The following is a 17,021-nucleotide window of genomic DNA, read 5'->3' on the forward strand; positions in this document are numbered from 1 at the left end:
TATGTATAGGATTTCATGTTAATTTTAATCTGACTCGCATGTATCGACAGGTGTAGTTGGACCAACACTGGCAAACGGCAAGCTAGTGCCACCTTGTCCCCGTTTAGGATGCTACGCCCAGCGTAACTACCGCTAACAAACTACAAACTATACATCGACAATAGTTAAGGGTACACTAAATAGAAAACCTGAACACATGACAACATGTATGAATGTATAGAATATTTATCTACCTGAATCACTAAATGAAAAACACGATTGAGTGAGCTGATCTTCAGTGGCTTTACTGGTTCCAATGTTAACCGCCAAGAACGCAGCGCGAGCCCACGTATCAAGCCGCTGTTGGTCTCGTGGCTTTTATGCTTTAAAATCGAAATGCTTGACATTGAATGGAAGTGGCTGTAAGTGCATGCATGAAAAATAAAAATATAGTGGATAATTACACATTAATTTGCAACGTGCCACTAAGGCAATTCAAGAGAAGCCACAAAACCAGGGTTAGAAAGAATTTAGTGTTTGAGTGTCCTTCCTCATCCAGGAACAGTATGCTCACTTATCTATTTCCCCTATAGGGAATAATTCTGAGGTAGATGGGACTGGAGAGGGCACACACTTTAAAGACGGCCGTCTTCTGGGATTGATCTGTTGCTCTGTTACAGAGCAGACGATGTTTAGATCAAATAAAATGGGCATTAGCCTCATCAAAATATAAAACAGCCATCTCAACCATGTCCATTATGGGGCGATGGCCTGGTCATTGGAAACAATGGTGTTGCTTGTTTGTGTTCTTTCTTTTAATCTGTCCCCATTACCAAGATTCCCAAGAAGAACATGTTGATACTTTAAATTATATACAAGCCCAAATCAAAGGACCTAGTGAGAAATAGCAACAAGTCAATTAGCCTACACACAGTTATCAAGCCCATTAAGTAGTCATGAAATATGTTTTTGTGAAGAATTTGCATAATTTTCTGCTATACTTTGGAATGCAACACAGCTTTATGGAAAATATAGGCTGCTCCTCTGGAGTGATTAAACATTGTTCAATTCAGAGAACAGTATGACTTTACACCATTGTAATGTAAATGTATTTATTATATAAGTCCCCATGAAGAAATGTAAAGCCTTTGATAAATTCACTATAATAACATGTGTTCCTGCCTATGAATCGTAATCGTAATAATACGAACGACGATGATAATCATATTAATAATAATTAAAATCGCATTGTGCATTTCTGAAATCCCAAATTAAGTTTGAGAATAAGTTTGGTTCCCCCAAGAGCGTTTATCCCCGAGGACAAACCTATATTCAAAACGATGTTTTGTCTTTAGGACGCACTCCCACCCACACAATATAAGCATACACAACATGCACAACTTGTAAGTGAACGCATAGGCCTACATAGTCAGGACACACTTTGTTTATCCCCGGAAAGTTACTGCATTGCATGCTGCAATGCTGCAGCTGCTTCCGATCAGGCATCCATTTAATGCGCCATAGATTGTTGTCTGTGGGAAACCGCTGGTGCTTCAAGGCACAACACTATTCCATAGCTTTGGTTTTGTCCAAAAATAGCTCACAGCATTCTTCGGTACACATTTTTTAATAACACTGTTGGGCAATTTGAAAAACAAGTGAAAACACCCACCCCGCTCTATGTGATATCTAGCGGCGTTGAGCTGATGGTCGGTGGAGATCTCTCCGATGACCACCAGCATGTAGTACTTCCGCTGCTCGAACAGCGGTCCGCGCGGCTGTCGCTCTCCGCGGTGGTGACGATGCTCCGGCTCGGACCCGGGCGGAGGTGCGCCTACTCCATCGTCCTCCTCCACCACCGCGAGAGAACCTCGGACCGGAATCTCCATGGCAACAACCCCTCGTGCAGACGCCGGGGCTGATCGCATCGCCATGACAACTGCGGCGGTGTGAGCGAGGGCAAGGTAGGGGGAGTCACGGTGTTGAGCGCGCGCGGGGGGTAGAGTTGATGGATACAGTTTTGGAGTGGTGGTCTCGTCGTTGATTGGTCCACAGCACCAGTGCAGCGAAGTGATGTCACCTAATGGCTTGTCCAAGTCTGTCCTTACAGACGAGATATATAACGTTTAATATTAATGTTCAAGAAAAACAACATGTCGAATTCCATGAGAAACTTTTGTTTTGTAGGCTAAAGAAGACTCATAACGAAATACGTTCCAAAGTAAAAACACAGATTCCATTTCATTTCTGTATAAAATATCAGGGGCATTGGAATTGAACCGGCTCTTAATCGTTGAGAGTTTCTTTCAGTTGTGTATTATTCCAGAGATTTAGCCAGAGCATTTGGTTTGACCATTCCTATTCATACCCTACTCGATTCGGATCAGTTGATGTGAAATGTGTCCTCGTTCCCAGGCGTTCTCATCTCAACAGGGAGAGGTGATAGAGGTCATAGGTGAGGCTGATCATGGGAACATTAGGTTTTTTTTTGTCTTGCCATTTTTGGATGAAAACACAGCGTATATCAATACATATGAAAGCCTAAGCATCATATCGACAACATTCCCAAACTCATGCACCTTCATTAGGCAGAGGGTCCTGCGCCTCCTCATCTTTTCAGAAGAGTACGGTGAATCAGCATTTCAGCACAACAGCCCAGTTCAGACACAGCATCATCTAGTGGTCAGTTGTTGTACCTGCTATTAACATGGGAAGTCTTGAAGGAATGTGTTATATGGATTAGGCCTTGCATGTTTGTAACTCGAATTGAAGTAGACTAAATCTAAGTTGTAATTTGTCAGCAGCAAAACTGGATAATCCTTAACATTGCTGTTTATGAAGCCACATTTAATTTGATTGTTGTTATTTTAAGAGTAAATATTCAAGCTCATAGTCAGCCCCTGCTCATACTCTTTACCATTCTGGTCAAAGCTTTTATTTGTAATCAGTTATCAGTTATATTCAACATTGAAATAAAAACATTTCAGATTGGACAAATGTACTCGTAATGGCATTAATCCCAAAGCAAAGAAGTAATTCCATCTATTACACAAACTGCAAGTCTGTTTCAAAGAATGAAGTATATATATATACACATCAGCACACAAATAATTGATTGTGTCTAGGGATATATATATATATATATATATATATATATATATATATATATATATATATATATATATATATATATATATATGTGTGTGTGTGAGCAATAGAACAAAAATAATAAAATCATTGATCCAAATAGCAAAGGCAATAACTGAAATAGCTGAAAATCACCTTATGGTAGAATTTACATAATTGCACTTCAGAAGATACAAATCATGCAATTCAAATACATTATCTTTTCATTAGAAACTTCATATACAACATTGCCATGCTGTGGCTTTGAGTTCTTCCCAGGCTGATCAAAAAACAACACACTTTATATATTACAGATTAGTGGTTCATCAACATAAATGGAACAAGACCGCCCAAGACCACCAAGAAGCTGGTTTCGAAGAAACACATTCTTTCTATTTAAATTTATTTTTTCAACCCATTTGTTCTATCCCCACCCCTGGGCTGGTTCCTCTAAGAGGTTAACAAGCTGGCAAAAGTTTGTTAAATTAAAAAAAAAAATTAGGCACATTTTTATTTGTAACAAAGTTGAAAATTAAATTGGATAAACTGCAATTAGCTATGATTTAGGCAATGTAGAATCTGAGCAACTCAGATGTGCTATAATCCCTTGTAAGCTTCACAAAAGCTTTTGTGTACTTCAATGTTTATTAACAGCCTTACGTCTACACACATACAATGCAAAAGACAACTTGTGACATACAATCTTTACAATAGCAAACCATTTGATTGAACCTGTTCCTCCATTTCTGTTTGTTGACATTAAAAAGGAAGACAACATTTTTAAGTAGATAAAAGCTAACCAGGACTACACAGGAGAAGCCACTGATAACATAAACAGAAAGGCTTCATCATTTGTTATAATACAGAATTGACAGAAGTCCATAGCTAGTCAGGCAAATGCTTGCTTATGTCACCCATGTTCTTACCCAACACAGGCACACATTAAAGCACACAAACAAGCCTCAGAAAAGTGCCAAACGCCAAGACAAGCTTAAGAGAATTTTAGAAAGTGCACACAGAAGCCACAACCAAACAAAAACAATTAAAGACCAAAATGTTAACTTCACCCATGGCTATTCACCCTGAAGTGCACATTATGGAAAACATTGTCTTCCATGTTCCTTGACTATAAAAATAAGCCAAAATAATGACTGTATACTTGTATGGGCTTTTGGGGAGAGGGTGAATGTGAACATGTTTAAAAAAAGAAAAATGTCAAAAAGGGAGAGGTATGAATGATCTGTTGGAGAGAGACTAGCGTATACCACGATCTGTACAGTCCACAAGAAGGAGCACTCCTTTACCCAATTATAATTTAAAAATAAATCAATTCCGACCAGCACGGTACACAATGAGTTGAACTTTGAGATGGAGAGGTGCTGGAAGAGTAATAGCCGTGCCCTTGAGGCCTGCATTATTGGAGTGGAAATGAATTTCCAAGGAAAAAATTGTTGAACATTTTCATCTGTGCCTATCCTGTCTGCAGCCCCTCTGGTGTTAGTTGCCGCTCTGGAAGGCCCCCTGAGCTGCAGAAGCGGCTGCCGAGGCAGTGGCCGACTGGAAGGATTTGTTGGTGAACACGCCCTGGGAGAACTCCTGCTGGGCCTTCTGGAAGCTGGCTCCTGTGCGGCGGTAATTGCTGTGCACCTGTATGGTACATTTGAACATTCAGAGCCTGCTAGCCTGTATGCATGTCCATTTTTTATAACATAATCGATTGTTAAAGTTGCGTAAAATACATCTGTTTCACTCTGTAGTTTGTACCCGGAACCACTACGTGGCTTCTGCTGTATTGTTACTGCTCTGAACAGTACCACAGAAACATCAAATATGTCCTACCGTTTTGAAGAAGAAATTTTTTCCTATCTATCGTACCGGCAAAAATCTTGCCAATACACAGTACATGTCAAATGCAAGTAAAAAATAAATTAAATCACCCTTTAGACAAAAAGAAGAATGAATGGACTGTATTGATTCAACCAGACGCATAGCAAAACTCACCATCTTGAGGAGGATAACGGACAGAACAGCACAGACAGTGAAAAAGATGGCCACCACCATCATAATGGCCCCGACCGGAGTGTTCGAGCTGATGGCAGAGAACGCGGTAATCCAGCCGCTGAAGACGAAGGGGCAGTTGGAGATGTTGTCAAAAAAGACAAGCAATTGTGAGGCAATACTATAGTAACTACACATCTATCCCTAAGAATATCTGCCCCAAGGTACAGCTCTAGCTTCAAGTATATACACCACATAAAGGGCCTTTATTATGGTCGGCAGATAGATCTATTTCGATACAACATGGGAGCCAAAGTGCGGCTTTAATTTACAGACAGGCAAGCTTGATTTAATAAGCAACAAGAGAAGCATGCTAGGTGAAGAACAGAAGGTAAAGATTTACAGCTTGCGTTGAAGGTGCTGTAAAAGTTATTATTTTCATTTAATAGGAGTTTTGCTTAGCTGTCCCGAGCAATTAATATAAATATATAAAATTTGATAAAATTGGAAAATTAAGTACAAATCTAATTTGTTCTTCCAAAGTTAACAAAAAGGAAAACAATGGCAGCTTCAGCCCATGCCTCATTTACCGTATTGACCCGAATATAAGAACGCCCTTTTTCAAGACAAAGTTTTGGAAAAATAGCTGAAGCAAATGTAGTTTTTATAAAAGATATATAAAATATTTGAATGTCTCCATTTGCGACTAGTTGTGAGTGACAGGGGCACACTTCAGGCAAAAGGGAAACAGTCTTTTTACAGATATTTGCCTCTATCTGTTGTTTTGAATCTAGGTTGACATTCAAAAGTCTAGAGCACAAACAGAAGATGACCCCACATATTTCCAGGAGAAATAACCTGTCTGATATTTGGACCAATAAGGTAAATAAGGCATTATGATGGACTTTGTATTGCATTATTGGCAGTTGGAGTGAATTTGGAAATTTTGGAAAAATAATTAATAATTAATTGACGACTACTAGAGGAAGAGAATTTTAGCAGTCAGTAGACAGTGGAAGCAGAGACTTACAAAGAAGTTACCAGGACAAAGAGACAGACAGCAGGCTAGAGGCTGCAGGATGGAAGGTCTCTGTCAGAAGAGATACCAAGAGGCAGTGGAGGGAGAGCAGAGACGACAGCAGCTTAAAAGGCCAGCCAACGTGCATACACAGACAATATTTTAAAGACACATTTTGGTCTTCACCATTACTATGAACAGTATAGCGAGCTAAATGAGTGAACATCTGACGCCAGACAGAAAAAAAGAGCCTTGTTCAAAGGTTTAGGCAGCACATATACTGTATATTTGTTATCATTAGAAGGCATGAGTCTCAGTATTTCATTTGGAAAATGTATATTGCAAAAGCATGTTTGGTATATTTTAAATGTGGATGTTTTAAATGTGTGATGGTTGGGACGATAACATTCTGGTCTTTAGTGTTGTCCAAAACACAGTTAAGATTGGACTCACCTGTTGCCCCATTTGGGGATGCCGACCGCTTGGATGATGAATATCACCACTTGGCAGAAGAATACCATGAAGAAGAAGAAGAAGCTGAAGGAGCTGTCGGATCTGAAAATAACAAACAAGTGGTTTCCATGGAGATAATAAGAATAACGTTAAATAAGGTGACCAAAGCCTTGGCTTCTCTGGAGTGATGGCTAACGTCACTGCTGATTGGGCGAGACACTCACTTGAAGGCCTTGTACACTGGTCGGTACCAGCAGAGGAAGGAGCAGGGTGCAAAGAGGACCAGCCAGAGGATGGAGAGGCCAAAGTCTACACCGGCAGACACTGCCGAGGTGAAGAGAGCCAAGCAGGCGAGAAGGTTGAGGAACAGGGTTACACAGTTGACTGTGGAAGAAGGGAGGGGGCGGGATTGTGGATGGGAAAACAAGAGTTGTTGACGTCAATGATAATGATGATGAAATAATGCCACTACTAAAGACCAATGCCAATAAGACGTCAAAATTACTATAAACAAAGCATACACGCAAAATATACATTTCCCAGGTTTTGATATCACTTTCCAGGAAGATGTGAATACCCACAACAGAGTATTGCTGATTTGGCTGTAAATGATGAAGAAATTGATAAAAGACCACACATTAATTTGTGTTTTTACAGTTGTAGCTGTAAACAGCCCTTGCAGAATACGCAAATCATTTTATTTTTCTAAGGTAATTGTGTGATGGGATTTATTGTCTTATTCAACTTAACCTTGATCTGCCTAGTATCCAAATATGTATACGTTTAGAGTCATGTGGTTCATGGGTCATGTGGTTTACAGTCCTCTTTCGTTACCCACATCAACCTTTCTGTCTCCACACCACCAAGACATCCTGTTGAAATACCCCCTGATTATTACACAATCAACCCTGATTTGTAATCCTACTCGTCCCAAAACGGAAAGCATGCAGTTGATGCCTCAAATATATGTAGCCTCCATTCAACTATTTGCCTAAACCCTACGGCTTAAGTAGAGTCTTAGTCTGTACACAACACCTATGGTCATGAGATTGAGCAATTGAGGGGATGTGAAACATCCTGTTTCTTCACATTCAGCACATTCAGTCTTCCCATCAGACTTTAGATTTTTTCAAAAGTCTAATTTGTTGGACAACATGACTAAATAAAATGTTTTCAGACGGCAGATGGAATATCGACAATGACCTACAGGCAAGCGTGGATTGGGTGGTGATTGTCGATTGAGGAGTGTTACATTAACATTTTCAATGCACAAATCAAATCCCAATAAGCCTTGCACTGATGATGGTATTCTAACCCTCAATCAACAGCAGGTTACAGAAGGCCCTCCCATTGCCATCTTGGTGTACTCACACATCCACAGGTAGTAAATCATCTTGCAGACCCTGCGGTGCTCCTCTGGGATGTCCTCAGAGAAGTCCTGGTAGAAGCAAGGTTTGATGGGGAAGCGTCGCGGGAGAGGAGGCCAGTTGTTCTCCTTACCTGTTTATACAGAGAAAACAGAGTTATAGAGAAACTACAAATCTAACCTGATGGAGGAAATTAAATGAAAGGTGACGGTTGAGTCTATCTAATTGTATGTAGGTGGACTTCATTGACAAAACAGGGTTAAAAGCCAGCACTAGTAGCAACCTCTTGTGGCTGTTATTAGACATCTTACTGACTTAAATTAAATGCTGGTTATATCCATGAAGCACAGTAGAATCTGTGTTTTTTGTGAAGATATAGTATACCCAAGCCAGTTATAGATGTATGCATCAGTTCATTAAATCTTTTATACCGATATTAAAAACAGTTATAGGTGTATACCTGTGGGGGAAGTTTGTCTAAGCTACCTGCTAATGAAGTTTGTGAATAAAATAAAAGCTCACCATCTTTAAGAGCCATGTTAACAGGGCTTTAAATAATTATTACCATTACTGCCCTCAACGCCAGGTGTGTTACTAAGAGGCAAATCGACTTTTACATTTTGTGTCTGTCAAATACATTTTCAAGCGGAACTTGGTTTCTGCTTAAACCCAAGCACAGTGTTCCACCGTGATGCAACTCTTTCTGTTACATCTACGGTCGGCCTGCACGTTCACTAGTGACCTGTTGGGCCCCTGGTCTGCAGCTCCTGCTCCCTGCGGTCCAGTTCAGCAGCTTTTCTCTCCAGCTCCTCCTGCTGCCTCAGCAGGTTGGCCTGGGCTGCAACCGCCGTTGCCTGCAAGGTTGGGGGGGTGGGGGGGGCGGTCATGACAGAGCGAGTGGCTGGGTTACTGACCGTCTAGCAAACAGCTATGTGACAAAAGGGATGCAAGGGGAAGTAGTCGAGACTCCCTGTACTGTAAGGAATACGGAAGAATGCTAGACCGACCAATTGCCTCAATCGGGCCTACACGGTATAGATTTCCCTGTTCTCATTTTTTTTTTCATGACAATGCATCATATTGGAGAAAAAGAGGTTGGAGTTTAAAGCAATATTCATGACGAGGCAAAAATGTTACAGTTCACTTAAAAACAAGTAAAGGCATACTGAAAGCAAAAACTGCTGTACAAATATAATTTCCAAACGATCAACGAAACGAACAAACCACCAAAAACACCACTATGTCACTTAACACTTCTTGAGCTTGAAATCAATGTATTTGATCACGTTTGACGGATGGGAGCTGGGAGTAGAGTAACATGGCTCACCTGCGGGCTGGGCACCGTGGAGGGCTGCAGCACTGCAGGCTGGTATGGAGCGGTGGAGGCTGGGGTGGTAGCAGACAAACTTTCCTAGCAATAAAAAGGTACCAATATTCAGACTGAGAACCACTATGATAAGATACACCATGGAGATGGTTCAATGGTGATAAATATCTCATCAATATCTCTCTCAACATATATTTCAGATAACCTACTGTGGGATGAGCAGGGAAGGGGTTGAACTGGTCCACAGACTCCATGGTCGAGTTGGTAACTTGTGTGACCGATGGATCCTGCACCACAATAACATAGCACTCAATTGGAAATCCATCAGTGTTAATTCAAAGTTTGAACAGTTGTCCCATCTGAAGCTCAATAGGCACCAACTGCACTCACAACTCCCTGTATAGGAGGAGTGGCTGGGCACACCCAGCCATACACATTGTTAAGCTGAGTAATGCCATGTTTTTAGGATACATTGGTGAGTCAAATTGAAACCAACCAACCAACCAACCAACTACTAACAATCCATACAAGCACCATAGAACACTATGGCAAGAAGACATAATGTGGACACAATAAAAAAATTATATTACAGAAGTAATTGAGGCTATGGAGGTAATTAATGACTTATTCTAGTATGACGTCAAACAAAATGGGCCTTTAAAATTGCTCTTTATTTGGCTCAATTTTTTTGTTTTGAATTTGTATTAGGGTTATATTGGACATTTATCTCAATATCTAACTCTCACATGAGACAGAAAAGGTTATGTTTAAGTGTGGAAGGGGGAACATGAAACACAGAAGCTAAATCTGACTTAAGAGATCATAGAAAAAGACTTTTGAGCAGGAAGGAGTTATTTTTTTGGGCGGATCAAACCTGTGAATAAACAGAGTTGTATCACATGATTTTCTGATAGGGAACAATACATCTTTATTGGATTCCCATGGATGCAATCACATCCCAATATTTCACTCAAATTACACAAAAAACCTTTTCATTGTCTTTCCATTGATAATGATGACAATAATTCACATGTTGGTTTTGTGAGAAGTGACTCAAATGATCTCCAATTATAAACAGCATGAATTGTCGGATAACTAGAATCTGTTTGTAAAAAAAACAAATCCTGACCAAATGTCCTCTTTCTCTCTGTTTCTGTGCATGTGTGTCATTAGACAGATAAGGAGTGGTTTTTTGGGGAGGGGGGTTACACATGCGTTGTCACAGCACACTGCATTTTCTATCACAAAGTACTGGATTACAGAGTAACAGGTGACTAGCACTGCATTAGTCTAGATTAGGTATTTCAGATCCAGTTAACTGTTTATTTAGCAAGGTCTCCACCCTGTGGACAAACAGTGGACAGCTCTGAAGTTACCGGTTCGTGTGCGTAGATGTACGACTGCACCACAAGAACAACGGAAGGTGTAAACAATACAACAATATCATATTGATATTAAGTAGGGGGATAACAATACTCGTGACAGAAGCTCCGCCATTTAGGACTTGGCTTTGTTGTTCACACTCACAGGCAATAGTTAACGCCACACATTCAATGTGGGCAGCTTGTAACTTCCTGCAACTGAATCCGCCCGCCCTAGACACATTTTGGAGCTCGCCAAGTGGCTGAACGTTTGTCAATCATGCCACGTCTAGCCAAATGTGAAAGGTACACACGTAAAAACCTCCCCGAGTTGCACCCATACAGTTTATCGTTCCACCCAACAGGTTTTCTGACGTGTGACGTTGAAACAATTCATAAATCACAAACATCTTGAATGTTAAAAAATGTAAGAAGAATACGCTTACCTGGAACGGGTTGTCATTTGTTGGATCTGCGAATGGGTTGCTGTCAAATCCTGACATTATGAAGTGTTTAGGCTGTATGTACAGTTTCTAAAAAAGGAATAAACAAAACACTAGTGCTGAAATCGTCTCCCCTTCACTTCCTCGAACGGAGTTAGTAGCGCATGCGCATTTAGCCAAGAGTGATCGGCAGTAGTCGCGTCACAGGTCACGTCCCCTCACGTCGCTTACCAGAAGAACGTTCTCTCCGAATATTATAAAAATAAATATATGGCAGAATATTCCGAGTTCAATTTCTAATGTAGCTGCATACAATTTTTTACTTTTAATTAAATTTTTACATTAAAAAGTTTCGTCGAAACCAATACCCTTTCTAAAAAACAACAACTTTAAATTAACGTCTGCATCTTCGTCGTTTTTATTAATAGCACTTCATCGTAAACAAAACACATATATATAGTGTATTTATTATACAACGCGAATCATTGTTAGATCGAACGTTTATTCAAGCCCGTAAAGCCCAATAGAAGCGAGTATGATGACGTCATTAATCCACTGACAGCAAACGTTGTTGGAGACAGCCATGGAGGAAGTAAGAGGTAAGAGCTTCTCTGATATATTATTGACAATCAATACATCCCTCGTGGTACCTATACAATTATTTGTAATGCGTTTAGGATTTGGTAGCTAAAAAGAGCATCCATTTGTTCAGCATGCTTAATGGAAAGCGGGCGTATCCGAAAGAACAGTTCATGATATGTGATGGCATTTTCGGACGATGCTAGAATCGCAGCTTGTATATCGTTACTTATTTTTTATTTTTTAAAACAGCGTTGCTGTAATCTGACTTTTGCTTTGGTGTCACTTGACCTTGGAATGTTTTGTCGTATTGTGGCTGCAGAATACAGAATGTTTTTGCAGCCCGATGTGAATGTCTAATTTGTTGCTTTCCAGTTTTTACATTGACGTGTGCTGTTCAGAACTATGCCTGGGGGAAGGCGGGGTTGGATAGTGAAGTGGCCAAACTGGTAGTTGGTGGAGACCCACTAGCTGTCATTGAAGAGGACAAACCGTATGCAGAGGTGAGATGGAAGTCAATATTACAGCTGTAGTTTAGTGTGGGGCTTGAGACATGAGCTGCCAGTTTGACTTTTATTTAATTGTATCTCAAACGTTGAGCAAGGTGGTACACTGCGTTACAATGGAGTTGTTCATTGTTCACCATAAAAAGGAATAGCATTGTTCTGAGATAAAATCAGAACATTTCTTTCCAATCTAGTGTCTTGATCCTCCTTTACCTTCCTTAATATGATTCACTTGAAATGCATGTTCAGAAAGACAGAAAACTAAACAGGAGACTGAAAGTTTTCTTGATTAATTTTGAACGTCGTCTGTGCTCTGGCCTCTAGCTGTGGATGGGGGCCCACCCTAAAGCCGATGCTCAGATCAACGACAACCGTACAGGTGAGACCACCCTGGGCCAGTGGATTGCTCAGTGCCCAGGCTGCCTGGGATCCAAAGTCAAAGACACCTTCCAAGGCCAGCTGCCCTTCCTCTTCAAAGTGCTGTCGGTCAACACAGCCCTGTCTATTCAAGCCCATCCCAATAGGGTACACACACACACACACACACACACACACACACACACACACACACACACACACACACGTCAAGTATCCCAACCTTCCTACTCTATGATTGCATTTATTTGAAGGCAATATATGTCAATATTGTGTCAATATTGATGCCCATATGTGAATATTCATGGTCCCTTTTTTCACTTTTAGTAATTTATGGTATTCCCAGTTATCATTGACCAAGTATCTGACTTAAGACATAACACATTCCATACAGCACAGATTTTTTTGTATTGGAACGTGTGTCCCCCCCCCATGGTGGTGCATTGACGATTTTGTGACTGCCGGCCTCATGCTACTAAACAATCAGCCATAAAACATGTACAATTTGCAATACATTAATTTTGTGAATGGTCGATAGTCTCTTTCTTTTGTGCATCTTTGTATTGTTCTCTTGGTAACCCGGGCAGGAGTTGGCTGTGCGTCTTCATGCTCAGTTTCCAGAGCACTACCCCGATGACAACCACAAGCCGGAGATGGCCATCGCTCTCACTCACTTCCAGGGCCTTTGTGGCTTCAGACCAGTGGATGAGATCCTCGGCTTTCTTCAATGTGAGGCCAACCTATTTTAGATATTGACCATGTACATCCTTATTGTTTGATGGAGTGTAATAACATTTTTTTTGCTAAAATAAATGTGGATTGCAGCTGTCCCAGAGTTCCATGCACTAGTGGGCAACGAGGCAGCAGAAGAGCTACGGTGCGTTACGGGAGATGCAGTGCATACAAGGCAGGCTTTGAAGAAATGCTTCACCAGAATGATGAACTGTGAGAAGAAAGTGTTTGTAGATCAACTCAACATGCTAGTGAAGAGAGTCACAGGAGAAGGTAAGGACACAATGATTTTGTCTTTGTGGTTTCAGAAAAGTTTGCCAACTTTTCAAGAGTTGGAGCTTTTTTGGAGTAGATTTTGTGAAATTGTTTCATCCAAGTTTACTTCCCAATCCGCCTGTTTGGGCTGACTGCTATTTTACATTTCCCTGTTCAGCTGCAGCAGGGAAAGACACTTCTGAGTGTAATGGAGCTCTGCTGCTACACCTCCACTCCCAGTACCCAGGAGACATCGGTTGCTTCTCAATCTACTTTCTCAACTATGTGGTCCTGGAGCCCAGCCAGGCCATGTTCCTGGGGGCCAATGAACCCCATGCATACCTGTACGGAGGTCAGTGGTGTCTCCTGGACTAATGGTCGTGGATCCTCATCCCTCAGCAGTATCCAGTGTATGGATTATTGAATTATGGACTATTCTTATTTTATACATTTTATTTTACATATATTCTATGTATATCATTTTTTTGTTTATTTTTACTTCCTTCAGTGCTCTCTTTTGAAACCATTGAATATATCTGATTGTGTAACCCTTTTCAGAGCAGCTGGTTCAACTTGACTTTTTTTTTCTTGAACTATTGAGTAAACTTAAAGATCTTAAAGATATGTGAACAATGCAGAGCCAATATCTCTCTCTCTCTCCTGCCCTCTCCCTAGACTGTATTGAGTGCATGGCCTGCTCGGATAACACTGTGCGAGCCGGATTGACCCCAAAGTACATTGACGTGAATACACTGTGCGACATGTTGAACTACACCCCGGCTCCAGTGAGCGCCAAGATATTTCCCCCCATCCAGGATCCCTTGGACCCCTTCGTGTCCCTCTACGATCCCCCTGTACCGGACTTCACTGTCATGAGGATACAGGTAAGGAATGGCCCCATGGCTTCAGGGAAGCCATGGCACCTTTGCAGATTGGTTTATCTGAAATATGTATAATATATTTCTATCACATGTTTCATATTTTTTTCTCCTCTCCACCTCAGGTGCCAACCTCAGTTAAACAATACACAGTTGCACCTTTGGACAGTGCAGGAATCCTATTGGTTGTCGAAGGTGACGCAATAGCCACATCTGCAGCTGCCACCTCTGACATCACGCTGAGGCGGGGCACAGTCCTCTTCATCTCAGCCAACGAAGCTGTCTCCCTTCATGTTACGGCCCAATCAGGAATGACCATGTTCCGAGCCTGTTGTCTGCTGTAGTGGCTAGATTGTGTAACCTTTTATCTAGTGAGGAATTTCAGTTATTGTTATATTTAATATTACTTCTAAACAAATAACAAATGTTTATTTTGGTTAATTATGAATTGATTTGGATTGTATTTATTATTTACTGGCATATGGCCAACAAGGTAATTTCACTAGTCTTCTCTACTGATAATCTGCTTAATCTTGGTCGCAAGTGTTGCGGCAATTATTTTTAATTCAAGTGAATGGCAATTACTGCATGACCAAAAAGTTTTCAGACAACCTACTTGTCTATAGCTACAGAGGCATTCTTCTATTTATTCTGCACATGATAGTACTAGCTATGCAATCCATTTTATTTAAGGTGTCTATATTTGTACCACATATTGAATGAATCTAATCCAGTAACGTCTGCTCAAGGTAACAACGTACCCTGGTGAATTCCAATCCTATCCAAGAATGGTGGTCCAATGCCAGAGGGGTATTCCATCAACCAGGCTAAGCGAAATAAGCCCGGCTTTGCGCTTAGCCTGGGGCTTCTTTTCTTTCTTTCTTTCTTTTCTTTCAGCTCACCCCACACAACAAGAGAAATGTCCCGATATCGTGCCCGATTTGCCTCTTACGAGAATCGGGGTGGCGTTCCCATGGCAGTCGAATCGGGACGAAAATCGGCCAAGATTATCCTGTCTGCCGTAGTGTTCTAAGATAGAATCTCATCAACTCTACTTTATGGCTGCCCCACACTACACGATTTTTTAATCCTGTAGAGCACCCGATCACAAAATCGGGGTTATCCAACATGATAGCCTAGATATTTTCGGAATGTTGAGTGAAGGGCAATTTCCACCAGAACCGTCACGGAAGCGGCACGGCAATAAAAACGTTCACCGAAGACATTAGAAACCATTATAGTCAATGTAGGCTATTCCACTGGATACGGCAGCGGCACGGCACGAAACCGTCACCAAACCGGCACTACTTTTTTGAAAGTTGCCGGTTCGCAGCCGTGTCTCAGAACACTTCTACAGCCATTCAGTTTGCATTTGCTCATCATATTCATGAGCTCACATCGACCCCTATGCAATTCACTAACGGTAATATTATACAGTCTATATATGGTAGGCATATCAATAGCAAATCAGTGTCACCTTGCTAATGGTTGAATACTACAACAATAACGACGTAGCATTACTTTACTTAAAATAGCATTATGTAGTGGACATTATGGACACAATTCACCATACTGTATAAGCATTTATTTCCCTTGATCAGACGTGCGTTCTGCACGACATGTTAATGTGTTAGCGTGTTCCAATATAAGGGACGCTGTCTCTTTAATAATGCCGACCGGCTGGTTGTTATGACGACAGCGTCGGTTGGGTTTCTAGGTTTTAGAGTGCAACAATAAATGACACGCCGTTGCGTTGTCGACGTGAGAAATTGCTTCTTCTTTTATTAAATCACAATTTCCACACTGGTGACCCCGACGTTTGTCTGCTGGACGCATTCCAGAGACACACCGAACAACTATGGCGACGAATGCTGTTTCATTGAAACTCCCAGAGTTCTGGGAGTCGTCGGCTTCTGCTTGGTTCGCGCAGACTGAGGCACAGTTCGCGTTGCGTGAAATTACCGCGGACACCACCAAATACTACTATGTAGTGTCAGCCCTCGGCAGTTCAACAGCGACAAGAGTGGTTAGTCTCCTGAAACATCCCCCTGCAGAGAATAAGTATACTGCACTCAAGGCTCACCTGCTGAAGACTTTTGAACTTTCTGATGCTGAGAGGGCTAGCCGGCTATTTTCTCTGCAAGGCTTGGGCGACAGCAAACCGTCTGAACTTATGGACAGGATGTTGGATCTGCTTGGGGAGCACAGGCCTGATTTCCGTCCAGCTCTTCCTGCGTCAACTCCCGTCTCAGGTACGGGCTGCTTTGGCCAACACTGCCATCACCGACTGCCGCGCGCTGGCAGAGGAGGCTGACAGGTTTTTTCTGGCTGTTCAACACCCTGGCATGACTGCTGCTGCGCTCCATCCTGCTTACGCCATTGCACCCAACTCGGCCCAAGTCCATCACACCGCCGCCCCGCTTCCTGGTGACTCAGCGCTCACTGCAGTGGCTACAGTTTCGCACCGGCAACGTTCTGACACAAGCCTGTGTTTTTACCACGCTAAATTCGGCTCCAGGGCCAAGAAATGCCTACCACCTTGCAGCTTCAGGGGGACGGGAAACGCCAGGGCCGGCGCTCAGTAGTGGCTTTGAGTGCCGGCCGCACCGGCAGGCTGCTGTTCA

General features: G+C 41.8%; 3 protein-coding genes across 4 annotated transcripts in view; 1 reads left to right on the forward strand and 2 right to left on the reverse strand.

Annotated features, from left to right (window-relative positions):
• The window catches only part of LOC311357863 (uncharacterized protein), a gene marked incomplete at both ends in the record, with an annotated part of 34,093 nt that extends 32,180 nt beyond the window's left edge, over positions 1-1,913 (reverse strand). Inside the window, one exon of the mRNA XM_084477884.1 lies at positions 1,652-1,913. Coding sequence (XP_084334010.1) covers positions 1,652-1,913 — 262 coding nt within the window. The remainder of the gene's footprint in view (positions 1-1,651) is intronic.
• A 1,108-nt stretch (positions 1,914-3,021) lies between these two features.
• scamp2 (secretory carrier membrane protein 2) lies at positions 3,022-11,214 on the reverse strand. Its single transcript, XM_084476762.1, has 9 exons — positions 11,076-11,214; positions 9,478-9,555; positions 9,269-9,352; positions 8,684-8,795; positions 7,946-8,074; positions 6,799-6,958; positions 6,575-6,676; positions 5,107-5,224; positions 3,022-4,752 (listed from the first exon to the last, which is right to left on the reverse strand). The coding sequence occupies exons 1-9, from the start codon at positions 11,130-11,132 to the stop codon at positions 4,603-4,605; spliced, it is 990 nt and encodes a 329-aa protein (XP_084332888.1). The 5' UTR covers positions 11,133-11,214; the 3' UTR covers positions 3,022-4,602.
• A 426-nt stretch (positions 11,215-11,640) lies between these two features.
• On the forward strand, positions 11,641-16,150 carry mpi (mannose phosphate isomerase). 2 transcript variants are annotated; one of them, XM_084477094.1, is made up of 9 exons: positions 11,641-11,671; positions 12,027-12,154; positions 12,482-12,682; positions 13,120-13,261; positions 13,358-13,537; positions 13,698-13,871; positions 14,195-14,403; positions 14,523-14,768; positions 15,147-16,150. In XM_084477094.1, exons 1-8 carry the CDS (start codon positions 11,656-11,658, stop codon positions 14,739-14,741), a joined length of 1,269 nt encoding a protein of 422 aa, XP_084333220.1. In that variant the 5' UTR covers positions 11,641-11,655; the 3' UTR covers positions 14,742-14,768; positions 15,147-16,150. The 2 variants fall into 2 exon arrangements, with proteins under 2 accessions (XP_084333220.1, XP_084333219.1); XM_084477093.1 differs by having other exon boundaries at positions 14,523-16,150.
• Positions 16,151-17,021: the final 871 nt, after the last annotated feature.

Source organism: Micromesistius poutassou (genome assembly GCF_964030765.1).
Source record: "Micromesistius poutassou genome assembly, chromosome: 13".
In the NCBI taxonomy this organism is placed as follows: Eukaryota; Metazoa; Chordata; class Actinopteri; order Gadiformes; family Gadidae; genus Micromesistius; species Micromesistius poutassou.